Source organism: Bombina bombina, chromosome 5 (genome assembly GCF_027579735.1).
Source record: "Bombina bombina isolate aBomBom1 chromosome 5, aBomBom1.pri, whole genome shotgun sequence".
NCBI lineage: Eukaryota > Metazoa > Chordata > Amphibia > Anura > Bombinatoridae > Bombina > Bombina bombina.
Genome location: NC_069503.1, coordinates 338,921,068 through 338,946,622, shown reverse-complemented (window position 1 = coordinate 338,946,622; position 25,555 = coordinate 338,921,068). Strand labels below are relative to the sequence as shown.

The 25,555-nt window shown below is 38.2% G+C and overlaps 1 protein-coding gene across 1 annotated transcript in view; it reads right to left on the bottom strand.

The window, feature by feature from the left end:
- LOC128660334 (ATP-binding cassette sub-family B member 5) overlaps positions 1-25,555 on the bottom strand; it is a 264,146-nt gene that overhangs the window by 76,990 nt on the left and 161,601 nt on the right. The window contains exons 16-21 of the mRNA XM_053714133.1: positions 22,678-22,827; positions 12,864-13,007; positions 12,679-12,783; positions 11,332-11,409; positions 8,644-8,727; positions 5,725-5,928 (exon numbers count right to left, since the gene is read on the bottom strand). Coding sequence (XP_053570108.1) covers positions 5,725-5,928; positions 8,644-8,727; positions 11,332-11,409; positions 12,679-12,783; positions 12,864-13,007; positions 22,678-22,827 — 765 coding nt within the window. The remainder of the gene's footprint in view (positions 1-5,724; positions 5,929-8,643; positions 8,728-11,331; positions 11,410-12,678; positions 12,784-12,863; positions 13,008-22,677; positions 22,828-25,555) is intronic.

Genomic DNA, 25,555 nt, shown 5'->3' with positions numbered 1-25,555 from the left:
CTGTCCGCCTGCTCAGAGCAGGCGGACAGGGTTATGAAGCAGCGGTCTATAGACCGCTGCTTCATAACTTGTGTTTCTGGCGAGTCTGAAGACTCGCCAGAAACACGGCCCTTCAAGCTCCGTACGGAGCTTGATAAATGGGCCTGTCTATGTCCAGAGTCAAAGGGACATTGATATAATTTGATATAAATTGTATATATCAGAGATTAAGTACTTGATCACAAAATATCTGTATATAAGAAAAATGTAAATGTATTTAAAATGGTCGCTTTTTTAGTAATTTGAAACTAACTTGTGTTAATAAACGACTTACTTGAATACACCAGTGAGCTTTTAGCCTATTTGCCTTGAATGTGGCCAATTATGGCTAGCTGTAAATGAGATTTTGCCCTGCACTTAGCAATCACTGTGTAGTATGTAGTTATTTCAGGCTATTTGCAGCATTATAAGATTATAGTATTTGCCTTCTGGACTCTGTAGGAAATCTATGTAAAGCACCATTTTTACAGGGTAAGCAAGGTATGTTACAGCAAAAGCAAATAAATAAATAATGAATGTATACTGTTGAATTAGTTGATTAACTAATCAAAATAATTTAATTTATTGTGAACTGAATTTTAAGTTTAATAATGACTATTAATATGTTAACACCCACTGATTATTTAATTATAGGAAATGCTCTCCCCTAGGTTTAAAGTGGTTGGATGTTGCAAGACACATTTTGGGCTAGAATAGGAGTGGAGCGTTAACAGTTGCACCAAAGGGATATCGGGTTTATCACAGGTGCTTGCGCGCGTCAGAAGTAGCGGCATATTACAGGTTGAAAGTAGATTTATTTGATCAAGTGCAAATAAATTTAATGCGCGTCAGGCTTCAGAGCTCTGGTTAACTGTTACACTTAAATAAAAAGTGTCAAAAAAACACATCAAAAATACATATAAAAATAATTTACATACAAAAGTTATAATAGGAATATCAAATATGCACTTAAAGCATAGCATTTTTCAATTTAGATCTTAACGCGGTCCAGTTAGTGCACATGAAATCTTAGGATTCTTAAAGCGAGTTATTGAAATGTTACTTATCAAATATTTTAAAAAATGAATAAAAATTATTAAAAAGTATTAAAAATACCCTAAAATATATGGCTATTAATAGTGTAGCGGAGCAGTTTGCTATGTGGAAGTAAGGCGGTTTAGGGATAATAGGGTAGCGGTTCAGTTTGCAATGTGGGGATGTGGCGGTTTAGGCATTAATAGAGTAGTTTAGGCGGTTTAGGGGACTAATGGTGTAAATGGGCAGTTTGTGTTGTGGGGTGTGGCGGTTTAGAGGTTAATAGTGAAGCAGAGTAGTAACGATGGGGGTTGTGACGTTTTATAGGTTAATAGTGTAGCTGGGCAGTTTGCAATGTGGGGTTGTGGCAGTTTAGATCTTAAAGGGATAGTCTTCATCAGAATTTTTATTGTTTACAAAGATAGATAATCCCTTTATTACCCATTCCCTAGTTTTGCATAACCAATACAATTATATTAATACATATTTTACCTCTGTGATTACCTTGTATCTAAGCCTCTGCAGACTGCCCCCTTATTTCAGTTCATTTGAAAGAGTTTGCATTTTAGCCAATCAGTGCTGACACAATGTTATCTATATGGCAACCATGAACTAACACTCTCTATTTGTGAAAAACTGTTAAAATGCATTCAGATAAGAGGCGGCCTTCAAGGACTAAGAAATTAGCATATGAGCCTACCCAGGTTTAGCTTTCAACTAAGAATACCAAGAGAACAAAGCAAAATTGATAATAAAAGTACATTGGAAAGTTGTTTAAAATTGCATGCCCTATCTAAATCACAAAAGTTTATTTTTGACTAGACTGTCACTTTAACCCCTTAAGGACCAAGAACCTACAGGGTACGTCCTACAAAAAAAGTCAGTTAGTGACCAAGGATGTACCGTGTACGTCCTCAGGGGTATCAAGAGTGGAAAGCAATCCTGATTGCTTCCAACCACTTTCAAGGTGTCAATACCGAGGCATCACTGTAATACCTTTTTTTAGCCACTGATGCAGAGAGAGCCACTCTGTGGCCCTCTCTGCATCAGGCATTGATGGTTGCGGTGCAGCAAGGAGGCGGGTGGGGGGGCATCGATGTTCCGGCATACTAATCAGGTTTCACAAATGTGAGCGTCAGTCGGCTGAAGTGGCGGGCGCGCGCAAGAGCGCACACGCGTGCCAAATCATATAGTATGCACAATTTTTTTTTTTCTGAACCACAGTATTTGTTACATCTGGGAATTTGAGGAAGGGATCTGGGAGGGGGAGGGAGGTGGAATATTGAGGGGGCAGGTACACTACAGAAAATCTTATTTTAATAAAAAAAAAAATACACACATTTTTTGGGGGCAAACTGTGTACTGGCAGACAGCTATCAGTGTTCCAATGTAACTATGGATAATTTTGAAAAAAAAAATGGTTTGGATATAGCAAAGTGCTTCTTGTATTTATTGCCCTATAAATTTCAAAAAAGCAAAGAACATGTAAACATTGGGTATTTCTAAACTCAGGACAAATTTAGAAACTATTTAGCATGGGTGTTTTTTGGTGGTTGTAAGTCAAAGTTAGAAAAAGTTTTTGATTTTTTTCATCATATTTTATATTTTTTTTTAGTAAATTATAAGATATGATGAAAATAATGGTATCTTTAGAAAGTCCATTTAATGGCGAGAAAAACTGTATATAATATGTGTGGGTACAGTAAATGAGTAAGAGGAAAATTACAGCTAAACACAAACACTGCAGAAATGTAAAAATAGCCTTGGTCCAAAACGGTCAGTAAATGGAAAAGTGTTGTGGTCCTTAAGGGGTTAAAGGGCCATTATACACCATGAGGCTAATTTTTCAAAGGTCTTGCGGACCTGATCCGACAGTGCGGATCAGGTCTGCAAGACCTCGCTGAATGCGGAGAGCAATACGCTCTCCGTATTCAGCATTGCACCAGCAGCTCACAAGAGCTGCTGGTGCAACACTGCCCCCTGCAGACTTGCGGCCAATTGGCTGCCAGCAGGGAGGTGTCAATCAACCTGATCGTATTCAATCGGATTGAATTGCGGCAATTCCTGTCCGCTTCAGACTCGCCAGAAACACGGCCCTTCAAGCTCCATTCGGAGCTTGATAAATGGGCCTCCATTTCTTTCTATGCATAAATGTTTTGTAGATGATCCATTTATATTGTCCATCTGGGAGTGATTTTGTAACAAAGTTTAGTTTTGCTTATTTTTTAGTAACGTGCAGATTTTCAGACTCCTAACCAAGCCCCACAGTGTCAGAAGTAGATGTGCTTTTCCAGTCTACTGCTGGCTTCTGTTTGTATAATCTGTCTTTTCATATGCAGGGGAGGGGGGGAGTGTCTGCAATTTAGCCACTTTCCCTGGGTGTTCCTGCTAACCTAATCAACAGTGCTAAACTGGGAGCTTCTAAGTAAGTTTTTAAAAGGTTATATACTGGATTTTTAGATAAGTATATATGCATATTCTTCTTTATAGTAGTTTCTATTACATGCAGATATATGAAAATTGGTGTATACTGCCCCTTTAATAGTGTAGCGGGGCAGTTTGCGATATGGTGGTGTGTCAGTTTAGGGGTTAATAGTATAGTTTAGTGCAACTTTTTCCTCTACTCAAACTCTTTATGCAAACTTTCAAGTGTAACGGGGTAATTTGCAATGTGGGGGGGTGTCTCAGTTTAGGGGTTAATAGTAAAGTTTAGTGTAACTTTTTCCTTTAGCCAAACTCTTTACGCACTAAAGATATCGCTCCATTTGTAATCTGGCCCGCAATCTGAAAAAAACCCATCAAACATCTAAAGAATCTATCTAATCCCATAGTACTCACAAGTACCCACTTTCTAATAAATAACAAGAGTGAAATGTAAGGCTGTGTTTGCTTTAAGCAATGTGCTATACGAGGATTATACAATTGTCAATCAAGGTTAACAAGTCTACCTACAGTTTGACCATACTACACAAGAAAATCACATGAACCTAACAGGGAGTTACACAGAGTTAAATCGCTATGTGAAGACGCCAGCAGATAGAGGACGACCTCTGTGTTATACCTCTGAAATGATCCAATTACAAAAATAAGACACAAAATTGCCTGGCAATTCTTATTAAAGAACGTCTTGTAATCTTTAGACTAAGAAAGCAGGATAAGCATGGTACTCCCCCAAATAACATGTTATTTATTAAGAGAGGTGAGAGGACCAATTCTTATTCTGAATACACATATAGCACTCTTGGGTATAGAACAAATCATGCAGCTGAACAGCTGATAAAAATAACTAGTAGCAAGTGTGGACATGTAGGATCAAGTAATATAAAACATTATACATTCAGAATTGTAGATTACAAGGAGAATGGCTATTTGTGTGAGGAGAAGGGGGAGGAAGCGTAAGAGGGGAATTTTATTTTCCTTTCTCTTTCTTCTTTTTCTCTCTCCCTTCCCTTTGTGTATTCAGAATAAGAGTTGGTCCCCTCACCTCTCTTAATGTTCTTGTATGTATAAATTGAATACACAGCACTTACAACAATATAAAGTCTCTGTTTATTAAGATTTCAGAACCTGGGATTAAAGGGTTTTATACACACTCAGTAGTGCCATTGGATTTCTTTCTTGTAAAGCTAAACATTTTATTTATTACAAGTTTCATTTATAGAGACAAAGAGGCCAATTTAACAAATGTTTGTCGGACCTGATCCAACAGTGCGGATCAGGTCCGACAGACATCGCTGAATGCGGAGAGCAATACGCTCTCCGTATTCAGCATTGCACCAGCAGCTCTTGTGTCGGCCGTCAGCAGGGGGTGTCAATCAACCCGATCATACTCAATCGGGTTGAATTCCGGCGATTCCTGTCCGCCTCATCAGAGCAGGCGGACAGGTTATGGAGCAGCGGTCTTTGTTACCGCTGCTTCATAACTGCTGTTTCTGGTGAGCCTGCAGGTTTGCCAGAAACACGGGGCATCAAGCTCCATTCAGAGCTTGATAGATAGGCCCCTGATTCTCCAAAATAATGTAATATATGCTGCAAACTGCTCAATTGAGGGCAACTAAAATGGTAAATGCTCTGAAATATAAAAAACATATAATGACTTTCATGACTTTAATAAGTTTAGATTACATGAGAGAAAGGGGAGAAGATATCTGACAGAAAACTTTAAATATATTAAAGGAATATGAAAGTTAAACTTTAAGTTTCATGATTTAGACAGAACATACAAGTTTCATAGACTTTTCAATTGTCTCCTATGATTAAATTTACCTTGCCTTCTTGGTAACCTTTTTTGAAAATCATTCCTAGAAAATAGCAGCAATGCACTACTGAGATCAGCTAGCTCCCACTAGTGCATTGCTGACCTGGGGCTGATTTTGACTATGTGTTTAAGCCCTTTGTTGGGGGTTAAGTACACAGGTGCAGGCAATAGAGTAATTATAAGATGCTCCGACACACTGGACCATTTTCAATTTACAGTTTTGATGTCTATTTAAGATATTTAATAAAGCTGTTCACGATAGCTTGCGATATGCATTAGGCTATTCTGTGAATGAATTGAGCTTACACTTGGAGCAGACACAATGCACATTCTAGTTATTATTTGTCCATGTTTCTATTTTAACCATTCATTTAATGATTAACTAGTGAACTACAATGACATAAATCATTTACCTTCCCAGCTTGTTGCAGCTCTATTTTATCTCGACTAGCAAAGCCAGTTAATGCCCGGATATGAAGCATTCCAGTGATAACAAGAATCGGCATCATTGCCAAAAGCAGTAGAGTCAATTCCCATCCAAAGACAAAAGCAATTATGATTGACAATCCTAAGCAAGCCATGTTTTGTGCTACTATTCCAAGCAGTGTTCCTGTAGCCTAAAGGAACAAACAGAACATAAAAAACAAATATAACTACTAGGGTATAATGAAGTATACACTATACTATATGTAATTAGTATAAAATATTTGTTATCAGAAAAGTAAATACAATTGTATTTAAAGTCTAAAAGTATAAATGTGATTTGCATTTTCTCCAGTGATGAAGTCCATTTATCATTTCAAAATCTATTGGTATTAAAGTCCCTTAAAATTATTATCTCCAGATCATTAACTGAGATTCGCCTATTCCTTCAAAGATTCAGACGGCTAGATTTAGAGTTCTGCGGCTGATCGGAACAGCCAATAGAATGCGAGCTCAATCTGATTGGCTGATCCAATCAGCCAATCGGATTGAACTTGAATCTGATTGGCTGATTTCATCAGCCAATCAGAATTTTCCTACCTTAATTCCGATTGGCTGATAGAATCCTATCAGCCAATCGGAATTCGAGGGACGCCATCTTGGATGACGTCCCTTAAAGGAACCTTCATTCTTCAGTTGGACGTCGGAAGAAGAGGATGGATCCGCGCTGGAGGTCTTCAAGATGGAGCCGTTCGTCATCGGATGAAGATAGAAGATGCCGCTTGGATCAAGATGGTTGCCGGTCCGGATGTCCTCTTCTGCCCGCTTGGATCAAGACTTCGGCCGGAGGATGGACGTCACTCTTCAGCCCCCACTTGGGCTTGGATCAAGACTTCTGAGGCTTGGATCAAGACTTCGGTGGACGGATCGGTGAACCCAGCGAGGTGAAGACAAGGTAGGGAGATCTTCAGGGGCTTAGTGTTAGGTTTATTTAAGGGGGGTTTGGGTTAGATTAGGGGTATGTGGGTGGTGGGTTGTAATGTTGGGGGGGTATTGTATGTTTTTTTTACAGGCAAAAGAGCTGAATTCGTTGGGGCATGCCCCGCAAAGGGCCCTTTTAAGGGCTGGTAAGGTAAAAGAGCTTTTCTATTTTAATTTTAGAATAGGGTAGGGCATTTTTTTATTTTGGGGGTCTTTGTTATTTTATTAGGGGGCTTAGAGTAGGTGTAATTAGTTTAAAATTGTTGTAATATTTTTCGTAAATATTTTTTTTATTTTTTGTACTTTAGTTAGTTTATTTAATTGTATTTAATTGTAGGTATTTTATTTAATTAATTTATTGATAGTGTAGTGTTAGGTTTAATTGTAACTTAGGTTAGGATTTATTTTACAGGTAATTTTGTAATTATTTTAACTAGGTAGCTATTAAATAGTTATTAACTATTTAATAGCTATTGTACCTGGTTAAAATAATTACAAAGTTACCTGTAAAATAAATATTAATCCTAAAATAGCTACAATATAATTATAATTTATATTGTAGCTATATTAGGGTTTATTTTACAGGTAAGTATTTAGCTTTAAATAGGATTAATTTATTTAATAAGAGTTAATTTATTTCGTTAGATTTAAATTATATTTAACTTAGGGGGGTGTTAGTGTTAGGGTTAGACTTAGCTTTAGGGGTTAATACATTTATTATAGTAGCGGTGAGATCCGGTCGGCAGATTAGGGGTTAATTATTGTAGGTAGGTGGAGGCGACATTGGGGGCTGCAGATTAGGGGTTAATAAATATAATATAAGGGCCGGCGGTGTTAGGGGCAGCAGATTACGGGTACATAGGGATAACGTAGGTTGCGGCGGTGTACGGAGCGGCAGATTAGGGGTTAATAATAATATGCAGGTGTCAGCTATAGCGGGGGCGGCATATTAGGGGTTAATAAATATAATATAGGGGTCGGCGGTGTTAGGGGCAGCAGATTAGGGGTACATAGGTATAATGTAGGTTGCGGCGGTGTACAGAGCGGCAGATTAGGGATTAAAAAAATTTAATAGAGTGGCGGCGATGTGGGGGGACCTCGGTTTAGGGGTACATAGGTAGTTTATGGGTGTTAGTGTACTTTAGAGCACAGTAGTTAAGAGCTTTATAAACCGGCGTTAGCCCATAAAGCTCTTAACTACTGACTTTTTTCTGCGGCTGGAGTTTTGTCGTTAGATTTCTATCGCTCACTTCAGCCACGACTCTAAATACCGGCGTTAGAAAGATCCCATTGAAAAGATAGGATACGCAAATGGCGTAGGGGGATCTGCGGTATGGAAAAGTCGCGGCTGCAAAGTGAGCGTTAGACCCTTTCCTGACTGACTCCAAATACCAGTGGGCGGTAAAAACCAGCGTTAGGAGCCTCTAACGCTGGTTTTGACGGCTACCGCCAAACTCTAAATCTAGGCCAGAGACTTTTGAGCGGCGTTTCAAGTTTTCAAGTTGTCATTTTTGTTTGATTGGAAATTTAAAAGAGCAGCATTTCTAAAGTTACAATTTGTTTTTCTGTGTTTTTTTTTTTTTTTTTACTATTTTGAAGTAGAAGGGTGAAGAATTAATCTTATAATTTCCCTGTTAGGGTTAAATCAACAGGAAAGTGTAATTAAGAAATCTGGGGATTCAATTGTGTGTAATATATATTGTTATCTACTTTATATAGGGATGAAACTGGTTCCTACATTACACAACTACCAATAGATGTTAGTAACTTTAATTTAAATTAAAAAAAAAATAGTTTTTAGACAGCTGGTTTCAGACTGTTCTTCCCAGGACTTATAAAAACCATCTGGACTGGAGGTATCTGGAAATTTTAACAACTGTGGTAAAAGTGAGCTTGTATGTTTTAGCAAAAAAATTAACTGCAGTTACTGTCTGAATCTGTGAAGCATCTGTTGCAAGTCGTGTTGTTAAAGCTCCAGTATTATTTCTCTTGTCATCAAACCATGCAATATCCTAAGGAATTAACAAAAAAATACCATTAGTTTTATCTAAAGTTTAAAGAAAATGTTTTATATATATATATATATATATATATATATATATATATATATATATATATATATATATATATTATATATCCACATACATAAATATATACACACATACACCATTATGGCATTTAAAGGTTAATTACAATGTATACTTGGTTTTGCCAGATAATATTTTCTGATCATCGCCTTATTTTGGGCTAGATAACAAATGGTGCGCTATTGTTAGCGAGCACAATATTAAAACATCGCACCCACGTCCGTTATCTTGCATGCGTATTACAAGCTGAAAATAAATACAACCACACAAGCGCAAATTTAGTTGGCTTAGGGCAACTGAACACCTCACGTAAAGGGTTAGGGCTAAATAAAAATTTGCACCAAACACAACATAAATACATTAATATTAGGTGTTACACTCATACATAAATTATCTAATAAAAATTATTCATATAAATTAAAAATATTTATAAGGGTTAAAAGCTAAAATATCTAAATATGTATATAAATCTGTATATATGTGTATACATGTGTATATACATACATATATATATATATATATATATATATATATATATATATATATATATATATATACAGAGAGAAGTGCACTCACAGGAACAAACAACTAGCTCAATACCATTGTTAGCCTGTTCTATGGCGATTTACCACCTGGGAGCAAATTCTTTTAGCCCAGTAATGCTTTCAACAGAGTAGAACTTTCCTGTAGTATATCAGTCTGATCCTGCCTATTACGGTCAGTCCAGCACCGAAATACCAGGCAATTCCTCTCTGAACAAGGAACACAGCAACCCCAGACAATCGTTTTGGCCTTTATTGGGCCTCGTCAGTGAGGTGTAGCAGTATTCCTCTAAGCACACTGAGCAAGGAGTCCACGTCTGGTTGCCCCTTTTTCCCATAGGGAGACTAAATACACACAGAGAGAAGTGCACTCACAGGAACGAACAACTAGCTCAATACCTTAGCCTGTTCTATGGCGATTTACCACCTAGGTGCAACTTCTTTTAGCCCAGTAATGCTTTTCACAGAGTAGAACTTTCCTGTAGTATATCAGTCTGATCCCGCCTATTACAGTCAATCCAGTGCCGAAATACCAGGCAATTCCTCTCTGAACAAGGAACAAAGCAACCCCAGACGATCGTTTTGGCCTTCATTGGGCCTCATCAGTGAGGTGTGAAAGTATTCCTCTAAGCACACTGAGCAAGGAGTCCACGTCTGGTTGCCCCTTTTTCCCATATGGAGACTAAATACACACAGAGAGAAGTGCACTCACAGGAACGAACAACTAGCTCATATAAACACATAAATACACATGTATAAATATATATTCATATGTATATATACTTTGGAGCCCTTTCCACTCAAATACCTGAAAAAAAGAAAAAATATTTTTTATTAAATATTAATATGATTTATGGTTTTTACTGTAAATATATTTTACATGCCAATGTTCTTCAACTAGAAGAAAAGTTTCTTTGTATTACTAAATATGTATTTCTATATATATATATCTATACCTGTATACATTCATGTAGATATATAGGTATATGGTTGCTATATCCGAAGTCCTTGAAGTTAGCATGCATTAGTTTTCGCTCACTCACAAACCATTTACTTTCAACTTGTAATATGCAAGCTAACCCGCGCAAGTTAAAAGATTACTTCTGGCTCTAAATAGGGCGCCACTTGTAATTTTGCCAATTGCCAGTGTTTTTATTCCAGAGATCACAATCACAAAATGCCCTGCCATAAATAACCCTCAAGCATGAAAATATTACATCCTGAAAACAGCACAAATAGTTATTTGCCTTTTACATCAATGGCTAGGATTGATGGCAAAAAAATTGTGATTTGTTGGTTTAGCGAGTACTTCACAGGTTGAAGGTCTTGTATGTTGATTGATCATGGTTTTGTTAATAGATGATGTGTGAAATTAACCTCTTGTGCTTCAAAACTATATGTAGATGCGTGTATGCCTCTTTAAGGGATTTTATAAGGGTATTTTCAATATAGTGGGCATCTTAGTTTGTTGGGTTATTTATTTTGCTATTTTCTATTAAAAGTACATACTATTATTATTTAACTTTAACAGATGCAACATTTGTATCTGTTTGGTGATTTTGGTGCCTCTTAACGTCATCCAGTATGGAAGGGGAAATGTTAGTGTGTTTTGCCCATACCCAAAAAACAATGATACATTTTAGAACTCTATGAGGTACTCATTACTAATTGAAAAAATGTGGTTTAATCAGTTCATTTAGCTGTGGAATTTGATAAGTAAAATTTGCCCCATAAAAGTTTAATTAAGAACTGAGAATTTGGATTGTGATGAGCCATACAGGACTGGCACATGTAAGTATATGGATATCTTCCCCATAATCATAATAGAAAAATACTTCTAATAAATGAAGAAAATGGCTGATTGTGATTGTGTTAACATTAAAAACGTCTCATCTGCAGCCATTAACATGCTGATAAATATTCAACAATAGATTGTGATCACCCGCTTAATATTATTTGTCCAATATATTGTTGATTTCATACCAACCTGACGAAGCATGGATTTAAAAGTCCTCTGTCTTAATTTCATTGTTAAAACTTCTCCAGATCTTCCAAACATAAAACCCTGAAAAGAAAGAATGAATTGTAAAATAAAAATTGTAAATCTCAACAAACTAATAGCAGGGTTAAATTATGAGATATGGTAAATATTTTAGAAAACAAATTAAAGAGGCCCCTATAAGCATGAATGAGCATTTAACTGAGTTCTTAGGCATAGAATTGCTGCTAGAAAGTGAAGCCATCATCAATCTGTCTTCAGGGCTTACCATTAGTTTTCAAATGCATGTGCCTATTACTTCCGTATAATATCTGGATTTGCTGCAATTTTTTTACAATGGTTAGTAATAATTTTTTATACTGAATATTTATTTTTAATTAGCAAAAAGGCTTTCATTAAAAAATGTCACTGTTGCAGTGGCAAGCACACATATGCTGCCCATGTCCAGTACTTGTGCAATAGAAAACATGGACAGTCTCCACTGCCCATTTGCCAATAAGATGGGTGGACAACTTGGGAACCTTTTCCTTCCCTTAATACAAAGAATGTTAAGGGAATGAGAGGGTGGTAAGAGAAGAGTAAATAATGATAAATACGGCCAAGAAAGGAAGGAAACAAGGTACATCCAAAAATGTAAAAAAAAATAATATATTAAAAAACATGGCAGGGTCAAGTACAAATAATGAACCAAAATAAAAAAGTGCAAACTGCTAAAAAATTATAGGGCATCCAATTTAAATATATTGAAAATGTTTGTCTCATAGAGAGTGTAACAAACACTGAGGCCAAAATTTATCAAAGGGTCTTTGCCTCATCAGCTGCTGTTTCACATGAGCAAGCCTGCAGTTGAGATTTAAGAAGCAGTTGTCATCAGATCACTACTTCTTCACCCTATTCTCCACCTGTTATGTGGTGGATGTAATTCTCCCTGGACTTTTCCGACCAGGGAGATTGACAGCCCCTGCCCACAAGTGATTGGCTGCACGTGGGCAGGGGGCGGGGTTGCAGATGAGTGCACACAAGCGCATACGAGCACATGTGTGCAATGATAAATGCGGGCAGATGGCCAGAAGCAAAAATTTATATTTGTCATACCTGAGATGAGTGTAAGCAGTGCAAAAAAAATGCACTGTGGGCTCAAATTTAGAAGTGATGTAGATAGTGTCAGCTCAAAAGGGGACATTTTGCATTCTATTCATTAAATCTAAATTTATAATCTTAACCAGAATTCTAAAACTGCTTATGTAATACATTTATATTTTTAGTCATAATTTATCATAATATATAATTATGGACCAATAAAAAAGTTATATGTCAATTTAAATGAAAGCTTACCTGTAGAAAATAAGTTACAAATGAAAGAGCGCCAATTGATGCAAAAGCTATAGCACACATGTTAGATTCTTGTTGTATTTTGTCTGCATCATTAGTACCAAAAACCTGTTTGAGAAAAGGACAACATTTTGATTCACATTTTGTCTACAAGTAATCATTAATTTTTTAAGGTATTCTATACTTACAGCTACAATTTTTGCAAAAAAAATGCAAAACAGCGGATGAACCCCTCCATTAACTGTAGCAGCAAGTGTTCCTAAGAGAATATATGGCCACTCAGATTTGTTTAATTTTAGCAGTTTGAAAAAGGAGACTTCAGGAAGATTTTTCTGGAAAAGAAATCGGCAAATAAAACAACATTTTTGACCTAATATTTATTATTTAACAAAATCTCTAGATCCATTTTTATTTTGGAACCTAAAACTTTATTCACATCCTTTTGTTGTGATCATTTCAGGACAGATCTCCAGAAATGGTGATTTATTTTATTACTCTCTATTTTTATGTATATCACTAATGTTATACTTGATTGTATCCTTTTATAGAGACCTCCAGAGTTGCTGGCGATTTAAAAATAATAGATCATTGTAACCATTACTAACTTCTCCAGGATGAATAGACACAAATTGAGCTTGAAAATAGGGCTAATAACAATGCTTGAAAATAGTGTGCCAAAATGGTAGTGCAAGACTAACACTGAATGTGAGTTTATCATGAGAGGGTCAATCTGGAACTTTGATGGTCTTCTTTGATGGCCCTGTAAACCCCCTGGCTGTACGACAGCTACAAGAGATTGTAAAGCAATTTGTTGAAGCACTCTTAGAAAGCCAGATGGTTAAGTCAAACCTTAACCCTATATCTAATTTTAACTATGATGCAAACAATAACACAAAATATATCTCTTACCTTAACTGAAACACTAATACTATCTCTAACCCTAATCAAATGGCAACATTAATAGTAAGACGTTTTGTGGCCTAATAATATGATTCTTGCAGGTGGAATTTGGTTATTATTAATTACTACTTATATAATAGCAAAGAGCTTTCTAAATGCTAAGTTCTCATTTGAACATACAAAACGTCTAAAAAGGACAGTAAAGTAAAAAATTAAACTTTATTTAATTTTAAGAAACTTTACATTTTACTTCTCTTCTTTTGCTTATTTCTTTTGCTATTCTTTGTTAAAGAGTAATCCAAGGTGAGTTCAAGAGTGTGCACGTCTTTAGTCATTTGGCAGCAGTTTACAACAATATTTAAAGAAATGTTATTCATAGTTGCAAACACTGCTGCCACACTATACTAAAAACATATGCACACTTTTAAACTCCTATCAGCCTTACTCTTCATGCACTGGAAAAAAACTAATTTGATAATAGAAACAAATTGAAAAGATGCTTATAGGGACATAAACCCCCATTTTGTTCTTTCATGATTCAGATAGATTAAGAGAGTTGAATTTAAACTTGGGTTCTGATAAGATATTCCAAGATATCCTTTTTAGCGTAAAAAAACTCTAAAGATCTCAATGAGGTTTATGATTATATTTTTAGGAGTATATAAACATAGTCCATTTTTAACATTCAGCAATCAGTTAAATGTTGGGCTGCCAGCCTGAATGTCTGAATACCTCTTTAAATCAACATCAGAAAATAAAATAATTGCTCTAAAGAGTAAAAATTCTTTGAATTAAAGACAATAATTTTTCTACAAAAGCTTTCAAGTAACGCTAACCAAGGAGTGTAAATCACAATCCAACTGAAGGAAATGCGATTACTTTAAACTTGTAATACGCACACTATTTCTGTTGTGTGCAAAAGCCGATAAAAACCCAATTTTGCTTGCATTCAACAGTTAGCATGCTACTCTTAATCTAGCCCTAAATGTCAAATAGTTACAGTTGCCATTAAAGTATTTTCTTTGTGGGGAGTATGGTTCTAAAGGAGACATTACCATCTAACTGCCAAAATAGACAGGCTCTCAAAAATCTAGCAAATAACAGAATTTATGCTTACCTGATAAATTACTTTCTCCAACGGTGTGTCCGGTCCACGGCGTCATCCATTACTTGTGGGATATTCTCCTCCCCCACAGGGAAAGGCAAGGAGAGCACACAGCAAGAGCTGTCCATATAGTCCCTCCCAGGCTCCGCCCCCCCAGTCATTCGACCGACGGTTAGGAGACAAAAAGGAGAAACTATAGGGTGCCGTGGTGACTGTAGTGTATAGAGAGAGAAATTTTTCAAACCTGATTAAAAAACCAGGGCGGGCCGTGGACCGGACACACCGTTGGAGAAAGTAATTTATCAGGTAAGCATAAATTCTGTTTTCTCCAACATTGGTGTGTCCGGTCCACGGCGTCATCCATTACTTGTGGGAACCAATACCAAAGCTTTAGGACACGGATGAAGGGAGGGAGCAAATCAGGTTACCTAAACAGAAGGCACCACGGCTTGCAAAACCTTTCTCCCAAAAATAGCCTTCCGAAGAAGCAAAAAGTATCAAATTTGTAGAATTTGGCAAAAGTGTGCAGAGAAGACCAAGTTGCTGCCTCACATATCTGATCAACAGAAGCCTCGTTCTTGAAGGCCCATGTGGAAGCCACAGCCCTAGTAGAGTGAGCTGTGATTCGTTCAGGAGGCTGCCGTCTGGCAGTCTCATAAGCCAATTGGATAATGCTTTTCAGCCAGAAAGAAAGAGAGGTAGCAGTAGCTTTTTGTCCTCTCCTCTTACCAGAATAAACGACAAACAAAAAAGAAGTTTTGTCTGAAATCCTTTGTTGCTTCTAAATAGAACTTTAAAGCACGGACTACATCTAAATGGTGTAACAAATGTTCCTTCTTTGAAACTGGATTCGGACACAAAGAAGGGACAACTATTTCCTGGTTAATATTCTTGTTGGAAACAACTTTTGGAAGAAAACCAGGCTTGGTACGCAAAACAACCTTATCTGAATGGAACACCAGATAGGGTGGATCACACTGCAAAGCAGATAGTTCAGAAACTCTTCTAGCAGAAGAAATAGCAACCAAAAACAGAACTTTCCAAGATAGTAACTTGATATCTATGGAATGTAAGGGTTCAAATGGAACCCCTTGAAGAACTGAAAAAACTAAATTTAGACTCCAGGGAGGAGTCAAAGGTCTGTAAACAGGTTTGATTCTGACCAAAGCCTGTACAAAAGCTTGTACATCTGGCACAGCTGCCAGTCGTCTGTGTAACAAGACAGATAAAGCAGATCTCTGTCCTTTTAGAGAACACGCTGACAATCCCTTATCCAAACCTTCTTGTTAGAAAGGAGAGGATCCTGGGAATATTAATCCATGAGAATCCCTTGGATTCACACCAACAGATATATCCTTTCCATATTTTATGGTAAATCCTTCTAGTCACAGGTTTTCTGGCTTGGACCAGAGTATCTATCACTGAATCTGAAAACCCGCGCTTGGATAAAATCAAGCGTTCAATTTCCAAGCAGTCAGCTGGAGAGAAACTAGATTTGGATGTTCGAATGGACCTTGCACTAGAAGATCCTGTCTCAAAGGTAGCTTCCATGGTGGAGCCGATGACATATTCACCAGGTCTGCATACCAAGTCCTGCGTGGCCACACAGGAGCTATCAGAATCACTGAGGCCTTCTCCTGTTTGATCCTGGCTACAAGCCTGGGAAGGAGAGGGAACGGTGGAAATGCATAAGCTAGGTTGAACGACCAAGGCGTCACTAATGCATCCACTAGAGTCACCTTGGGATCCCTGGATCTGGACCCGTAGCAAGGAACCTTGAAGTTCTGACGAGACGCCATCAGATCCATGTCTGGAATGTCCCATAATTGATTCAACTGGGCAAAAACCTCCGGGTGGAGTTCCCACTCCCCCGGATGGAAAGTCTGACGACTCAGATAATCCGCCTCCCAGTTGTCTACTCCTGGGATGTGAATTGCAGATAGATGGCAGGAGTGATCCTCCGCCCATTTGATGATCTTGGATACCTCTCTCATCGCCAAGGAACTCTTTGTTCCTCCCTGATGGTTGATGTAAGCTACAGTCGTCATGTTGTCTGACTGGAATCTTATGAATCCGGCCTTCGCTAGTTGAGGCCAAGCCCGGAGAGCATTGAATATCGCTCTCAGTTCCAGGATGTTTATCGGGAGAAGAGACTCTTCCCGATACCATAGACCCTGAGCTTTCAGGGAATCCCAGACCGCGCCCCAGCCTAATAGACTGGCGTCGGTCGTGACAATGACCCACTCTGGTCTGCGGAAACTCATTCCCTGAGACAGGTGATCCTGTGACAACCACCAACGGAGTGAGTCTCTGGTCATCTGGTCTACTTGAATCTTTGGAGACAAGTCTGTATAGTCCCCATTCCACTGCTTGAGCATGCACAGTTGTAATGGTCTTAGATGAATTTGAGCAAAAGGAACTATGTCCATTGCTGCAACCATCAACCCTACTACTACCATGCACTGAGCTATGGAAGGCTGCAGAATAGAGTGAAGAACTTGACAAGCTTTAGAAGCTTTGACTTTCTGACTTTTGTCAGGAAGATCTTCATTTTTAAAGAATCTATTATCTTTCCCAAGAAGGGAACTCTTGTCGACGGAGACAGGGAACTCTTTTCTACGTTCACCTTCCACCCGTGAGATATGAGAAAGGCTAGAACAATGTCTGTATGAGCCTTTGCTTTGGAAAGAGACGACGTTTGGATTAGAATGTCGTCCAGATAAGGTGCCACTGCAATACCCCTTGGTCTTAGAACCTCTAGAAGGGACCCTAGCACCTTTGTGAAAATCCTTGGATGATCTTTGTGGATAGGAATATGTAGATACGCATCCTTTAAATCCACGGTAGTCATAAATTGACCCTCCTGGATTGTAGATAAAATTGTTCGAATGGTTTCCATTTGAACGATGGAACTCTGAGAAATTTGTTTAGAATTTTTAAATCCAGAATTGGTCTGAAAATTCCCTCTTTTTTGGGAACTACAAACAGATTTGAGTAAAACCCCCGACCTTGTTCCACAGTTGGAACTGGGTGTATCACTCCCATCTTTAACAGGTCTTCTACACAATGTAAGAATGCCTGTCTCTTTATTTGGTTTGAAGATAAGTTAGACATGTGGAACCTTCCCCTTGAGGGTAGTTCCTTGAACTCCAGAAGAAAACCCTGAGAGACTATTTCTAGTGTCCAGGGATCCTGAACATCTCTTGCCTAAGCCTGAGCAAAGAGAGAGCGTCTGCCCCCTACTAGATCCGGTCCCGGATTGGGGGCTACCCCTTCATGCTGTTTTGGTAGCAGCAGCAGGCTTCTTGGCCTGTTTACCCTTGTTCCAGCCTTGCATTGATTTCCAAGCTGGTTTAGTCTGGGAAGCATTACCCTCTTGTCTAGAGGCTGCCGAGTTGGAAGCCGGTCCGTTCATGAAATTGCGAATGGAATGAAAATTGGACTTATTCTTAGCCTTGAAAGGTTTATCTTGTGGGAGGGCATGGCCCTTTCCCTCAGTGATCTCTGAAATAATCTCTTTCAATTCTGGCCCAAAAAGGGTCTTACCTTTGAAAGGGGTATTAAGCAATTTTGTCTTGGAAGATACATCCCCCGACCAAGACTTTAGCCAGAGCGCTCTACGCGCCCCAATTGTAAACCCTGAATTTTTCGCCGCTAACCTCGCTAACTGCAAAGCGGTGTCTAAAATAAAGGAATTAGCTAACTTAAGTGCGTGAATTCTGTCCATGACTTCCTCATACGGAGTCTCCCTACTGAGCGACTTTTCCAGTTCCTCGAACCAGAACCACGCCGCTGTAGTGACAGGAATAATGCACGAAATAGGTTAAAGGAGGTAACCTTGCTGTACAAAAATCTTTTTAAGCAAACCCTCCAATCTTTTATCCATAGGATCTTTGAAAGCACAATTGTCCTCAATAGGAATGGTTGTGCGCTTGGCTAGAGTAGAAACCGCCCCCTCGACCTTAGGGACTGTTTGCCATGTGTCCTTCCTGGGGTCGACCATAGGGAACAATTTCTTAAATATAGGAGGAGAGACAAAAGGTATGCCTGGCTTCTCCCACTCCTTATTCACTATGTCCGCCACCCGTTTAGGTATCGGAAAAGCATCAGGGTGCACCGGGACCTCAAGGAACTTGTCCATCTTGCACAATTTTTCTGGGTTGACCAGATTGTCACAATCATCCAGAGTAGATAGCACCTCCTTAAGTAATGCGCGGAGATGCTCTAATTTTGATTTAAATGTCACAACATCAGGTTCTGCCTGCTGAGAAATTCTTCCTGTATCAGAAATTTCCCCATCTGACAAACCCTCCCTCACTGCCACTTCAGATTGGTGTGAGGGTATGACAGAAAAATTATCAGCGCCCTCCTGCTCTACAGTGTTTAAAACAGAGCAATCGCGCTTTCTCTGAAATGCTGGCATTTTTGATAAAATATTAGCTATGGAGTTATCCATTACTGCCGTCAATTGCTGCATAGTAACAAGCATTGGCGTGCTAGAAGTACTAGGGGTCGCCTGCGCGGGCATAACTGGTATAGACACAGAAGTAGATGATGTAGAACTATGTCTACTTCCTTCATCTGAGGAATCATCCTGGGCAACTTTTACAATTTGTGACAGTACTGTCCTTACTTTGTTTGGACGCTATGGCACAATTATCACACATATTTGAAGGGGGAACCACATTGGCTACCATACATACAGAACATGATCTATCTGAAGGTACAGACATGTTAAACAGGCTTAAACTGGTTAATAAAGCACAAAAACCGTTTTAAAACAAAACTGTTACTGTCTCTTTAAATGTTAAACAGGGCACACTTTATTACTGAATATGTGAAAAACTATGAAGGAATTATCCAATCTTTTCCAAATTTTCACCACCGTGTCTTAATGCATTAAAAGTATTGCACCCCAATTTTCAAGCTGTTAACCCTTAAAATGTGGAAACCGGAGCCGTTTTTAATTTTAACCCCCTTACAGTCCCAGCTACAGCCTTTGCTGCGACTTCACCAATCCCAGGGGAGTATATGATATCAAATGAAGCCTTCTAGGAACGTTTTTAGTGGATTCCAGACCCACACACATGCAGCTGCATGTACTGTACTCAAAAGTAACTGCACAGTAATGGCGTGAAAATGAGGCTCTGCCTACTACAGAGAAAGGCCCTTCCTGACTGGGAAGGTGTCTTAACAAGTGCCTGGTGCTAAAAAACGTTCCCCAATGTTATAAAAGTGTGAAATTCAACTTCAAACTGCATATAATACTTAAATAAAGCAATTGATTTAGCCCTTAAGAGTGTCTACCAGTGTATAGCCCATAATAAGCCCTTTATTCTGTTTGAGACTAAGAAAATGGCTTACCAATCCCCATGAGGGAAAATGACAGCCTTCCAGCATTACACAGTCTTGTTAGAAAAATGGCTAGTCATACCTTGAGCAGAAAAGTCTGCAAACTGTTCCCCCCAACTGAAGTTCTCTCATCTCAACAGTCCTGTGTGGGAACAGCAACTGATTTTAGTTACTGTCTGCTAAAATCATAATCCTCTTTTAAACAGAACTCTTCATCTCTTTCTGTTTCAGAGTAAATAGTACATACCAGCACTATTTTAAAATAACAAACTCTTGATAGAAGAATAAAAAACTACAACTAAACACCACAAACTCCTCACCATCCCTGAGGAGATGCTACTTGTTCAGAGCGGCAAGGAGAATGACTGGGGGGGCGGAGCCTGGGAGGGACTATATGGACAGCTCTTGCTGTGTGCTCTCCTTGCCTTTCCCTGTGGGGGAGGAGAATATCCCACAAGTAATGGATGACGCCGTGGACCGGACACACCAATGTTGGAGAAATGTGTATTATATTAATAAAAAATAGTCACTTTGCTAAAGAAAAATCAAATGATACTATGTACTCATTCCAATACCGTTTTCAAACAAATTGTACAATTATAGCCCATATTTATTTCCACTCTATGTTCAAACAATAGGGTTTAATGTATAAAATAAAGCATAAAGCAGTTGCAGATATTGGCACCCCTGCATTTCTGTCAGATAATGCACCACTTTGCCCAGAAAATTGTTGCAATTAGAAATGTTTAGGCATTCTCATGTTTATTTCTTTTGTTTGTATTAGTATGACACAAAAAAGTGGAGAAAAAAAGCCAAATCTGACACATTCCACGCAAAACTACAAAAATGGACTTGACAAAATTATTGGCAACCTCAATTTAATATTTGGTAGCACACCCCTTGGAAAAAATAACTGAAATCAATTGCTTGCTATAACTATTAATGAGTTTCTTATACCCCTCTACTGGAATTTTGGACCACTCTTCTTTCGCCAACTGCTCCAGGTCTCTTAGATTGGAAGGGTTCCTTTTCACAACTGCTGTTTTGAGATCTCTCCACAGGTGCTCTATGGGATTGAGATCTAGACATATTGCTGGCCAGTTCAGTACTCTCCAGTGCTTTGTCTTAAGATATTTCTGGGTGATTTTTGACGTGTGCTTTGGGTCATTGTCCTGCTGTAAGACCCATGACCTCTGATGGAGACTCAACTTTCTGACACTGGGCCCTACATTGCACCACAGAATTCTTTGGTAGTCTTCAGATTTCATAATGCTATGCACACAGTCAAGATATCCAAAACATCAGTGAACCTCCACCATGTTTGACTGTAGGGACTGTATTCTTTTCTTTAAAAGCCTCATTCTTTTTCTGAAAACAGTAGAATGATGGGCTTTACTAAAAAGCTGTAATGTTTTATTTCATCTGTCCACAGCACATTCTCCTAAAAGGATTTTGGCTTCCTCAGGTAAGTTTTGGCAAACTCCAATCTGGCTTTTTTTATGTTTCTGTGTCAGCAGTGGGGTCCTCCTGGGTCTCCTACCATAGCATCTTTCCTCCACGTCCAGGGAGATTAGCTACAGTGCCATGGGCTGTAAACTTCTTGACAATGTTGCACACAGTGGGCACAGGAACATTAAGATCTTTGGAGATGGACTTGTAACCTCGAGATTGTCCATGCTTTTCCACAATTTATATTCTCAAATCCTCAGACAATTCTTTGCTGCTCTTTCTGTTCTCCATGCAGAGTGTGGCACACAGAGACACACAACAGAAAGGTTAAGTACATTTTTTACCATTTTAACTTGTTGCCGGTGTGATTTCTATATTGTCAGCACCTGTTAATTGATACAGGTGAGTTTAATTACAAATTACAGGAGAATCACAAACTTGGAATGCAATTATTTCTTACAATTTTGAGAAGGTGTCCAGTCCATTTTTGGAGTTTTGTGTGGAATGTGTCAGATTTTACTTTTTTTTCTCCACTTTTTTGTGTCATACCAATACAAACAAAATAAATAAACATGAGAATGCCTACACATTTGTAATTGCAACAATTTTCTGGGCGAAGTGGTGCATTATCTAACAGAAATGCAGGGGTGCTAATAAGTTTGGCTATGACTGTATAATAGACATGTGCCTTTGTGTGTTTCATTTCGGAAAAAATGCCACCAGTGTCCTTTGGCTCTTTTCAGAGTCAATTTCTTATTGTGAAAGTGCCATTGCCATATTTGGCATTCGTTGTTAAACTTAACACCCAAAAGCACATGTCTGATAAATAATACATGGCACAAAATTAATTTCCCTATAACTTAACAAATATTGATGTTGGTTTTTTTTTGTTTTTTTTTAAAGAAAGTTTATGGTGTACATATAAACTGGAGTAACACACTAATAAATGAAACATATTTAAATAGGTCCTGGGTTTAATAGAATTGATAAACTAAATTCAAAGCATTTTTATTTTCACAGTAACCTTATTAAATCAAATCACAAATTTCTCATTTTGTATTCGGAATCATCATAATATCTAAAGAGGAAAGATAAAAAGCTTAAGTGATACTGGACCAGTGAAAGCTTTCTGCCTCACACCTCAATAGCATCTTCAGTTTATGAAACACTAACTCTAAACATGCACAACTGAGTACCTGTTCTAAATCATCATTTTTCTCTTCATCCTGATCCTCTGACATCCTAAAATCCAGGGTAGATGTTGAATTTAAACGGCTTATTAAAGATGGCTTTCTAGACATTCCGTTTTCTCTTATATTTTCATTATCTTCATTTGTTGACAGAGTCTAAAAGAAATATATACATATTTATAATGTCAGAGTAACATATCTATCACAGGTTAGTGAAGTTGGCACCCCATGTTTGTAAAAACTGAATAAAAATATACCATTCGTTTGTGCTATGCTTGTGCTGATTTGTGCTGCAAAAACTAGCGTTTGTGCCGGTTTGGTTTCAGAGATATTGCACATTATTTTTGTATGAAACCCTGCCCACTTTGCACCTCATGTTATTAAATTTAAAGATTAAATATACCATTTGTTTGTGATGCATTTGTGCTGATTTGTGCTGCAATAACGAACGCTTGTGCCGGTTTGATTTCAGAGATATTGCGCATTATATTTACTGAAACTCCGCCTACTTTGCACCCCATGTTATTACATTTTAAAAACAAATATACCATTTGTTTGTGCTGTGTTTGTGCTGCAAAAACTAACGTTTGTTCCAGTTTGGTTTAGGAGATATTGGGCATTATTTTTTATGAAACCCTGCCCACTTTGCACCCCATAATATTCAGCCCCTTACATTAAACTTCTGGTGCAGTGTTAATCACTGGTTTCCCCTAAAAACATCCACAAATTGTCGCTATCCTGCACAATAGTGTATTTTTATTTACAATGAATTACTGAGTGCAGACTAAGGATACATGTCCTAACATATGTGTAATATCTCAGTAGGCAAAACTACACAGATTAACTAAAATATTATGTGCAATATCCACCAAATCGGCACAAATAGGGAAAAAATTAATATAGCTGCATGTAACATTTAATAACATAAAGTGTAAAGTCAGTGGGGATTGATAACATATAACATTCAGTATCTTCGAAACCAAATTGACACAAATGTTTCTTTTTGTAGCACAAATCAGGACAAACAAATGGTATGCTTTTTTTTAATTTTTAAAAATAACATGGGTGCAAAGTGGGCGGGGTTTCATAAAAACAATGCACAATATCTCCAAAACCAAACCGGCCCAAATGTTCGTTTTTGCACACAAATCAGCACAAATGCAGCACAAATCAATGGTATATTTGTTTTTAAAATTTAAAAACAAGGGGTGCAAAGTGGACTGAGTTTCAGCAAAAACAAATGGTATATTTGTATTCTGTTTTTACAAACATGGAGTGCCAACTTCACTAAGCAATCTATCACTGATATCTTATATTGGCTATATTCCAGATACAGTTTTTCAAAATGTAAACAAAGGTGTTTTTTTGCTTCATTTTTTATAGTATTCTAATCAATTGGAAGTACAAACCAGTAACCTACTCAGTGCAGTAATGCAACCTTATTATTGGCTAAATAGCTACTCACACAGTGCAGTGGTTTGATACCATATAGCCAGTACCACACCCAGTGAAGAAATTTTAACCTTTTACAGCCAGTGAAACATAGAGAAAAGGGATTTAACTTGTTACCACTGAGGCACACATTGACCCACTGAGTCGTCCATTACCCGGCCCCTCCACCACAATAAAATTAAACATTACACTTAAATAAAGAAAGACAGGGACAATATTCGTGGTATAAAATTCTGTCCACAGCCTGTTTATTAAATTAACATATAACTTAAATGAAAACTTATAAATACAACTTGCAATAATGACACAAACACTTATTGCATTTACCTAAGCCATAAATTATTGTGCTAGCCTCAACTTATTGTAACCTTTCATCTCCACAACTCAAAGGTTATTTGATCTATGACTAGACCATCTTTTGCTCATCTGGACCTAGCAAGTTGCGAAGTCCATTCCATTCCCACCTATAACCAGCTCCAAGGGACCCCATGCCCAAGGAGCTAATTACCTAGCTCTCCCACCCCTTGGGGAGGCTACCAACCAGCCTTTTTATGCCTTGGTCTAAAAATTGGTGATGCTAGCACCCCGCCCCCAACTGTGACAATATTAGACAACAACAAGAGAAAGAAAAGCAAAATAAATACAATTGGGAGGGAGGGAAAATGTTTTGAGTAACCCACCACAGATAACAAAACTTGCTCCTACCACATCCCCCTGATGCCGAACCACCGAAACACTGCCTTTTCCCTTCCAAAACTAAGTTGCAGGCCATCTTCCTTGGCTAACACAGCCCTCTACGCCCAGTAAATAAAAGAGTGGCCCACTACCCAAACCTGCAGAGGATCTGAAAGAAGGGGAAAATGTCAACATGTCATTACAATAACAAATGTGGCCGAACATATAAACGGAAACTATCGGACCCCAGCCTCTTAACAACATCATTCCCTAAACCCAAAGTGGATGCTTCCGTGGCCGCACCTATCCGAAACGAGTGCAAACCAAATTCACTAGGATTAAAACCCAGTTGGGACAATGCCTGTCCTAACACCGCCCGAAACTGAAATTGAGACAGAACCTTGCCGTCAATGTGTATCAATAACGAGCCTGCCACCACCGGACTATACGTTAAAAATCTACGCAAGGCCAGACACGGACACACCTCCACCCTGTGGGATAAAGGATGATCACTTTTCCTTTCCCCAACTGATCTGTTTTTGAACATCTTAAAAATATGGACACATGAGAGTCCGTAACTCCCACGTCAGACACACTTAAGCCCCCTTGAATAACCGTAGAGCAACTAATTTGCTCCGATATGCGAAAAGCACCAAAAAAGGCCAAAGCAAAGGCCGTCTGAAAAAGCGCTACCTCGTAATCAGACGTACAAATCATCACTAACTCCTTCCATAAGTTAGTCAAAAGCAAAAAAGAT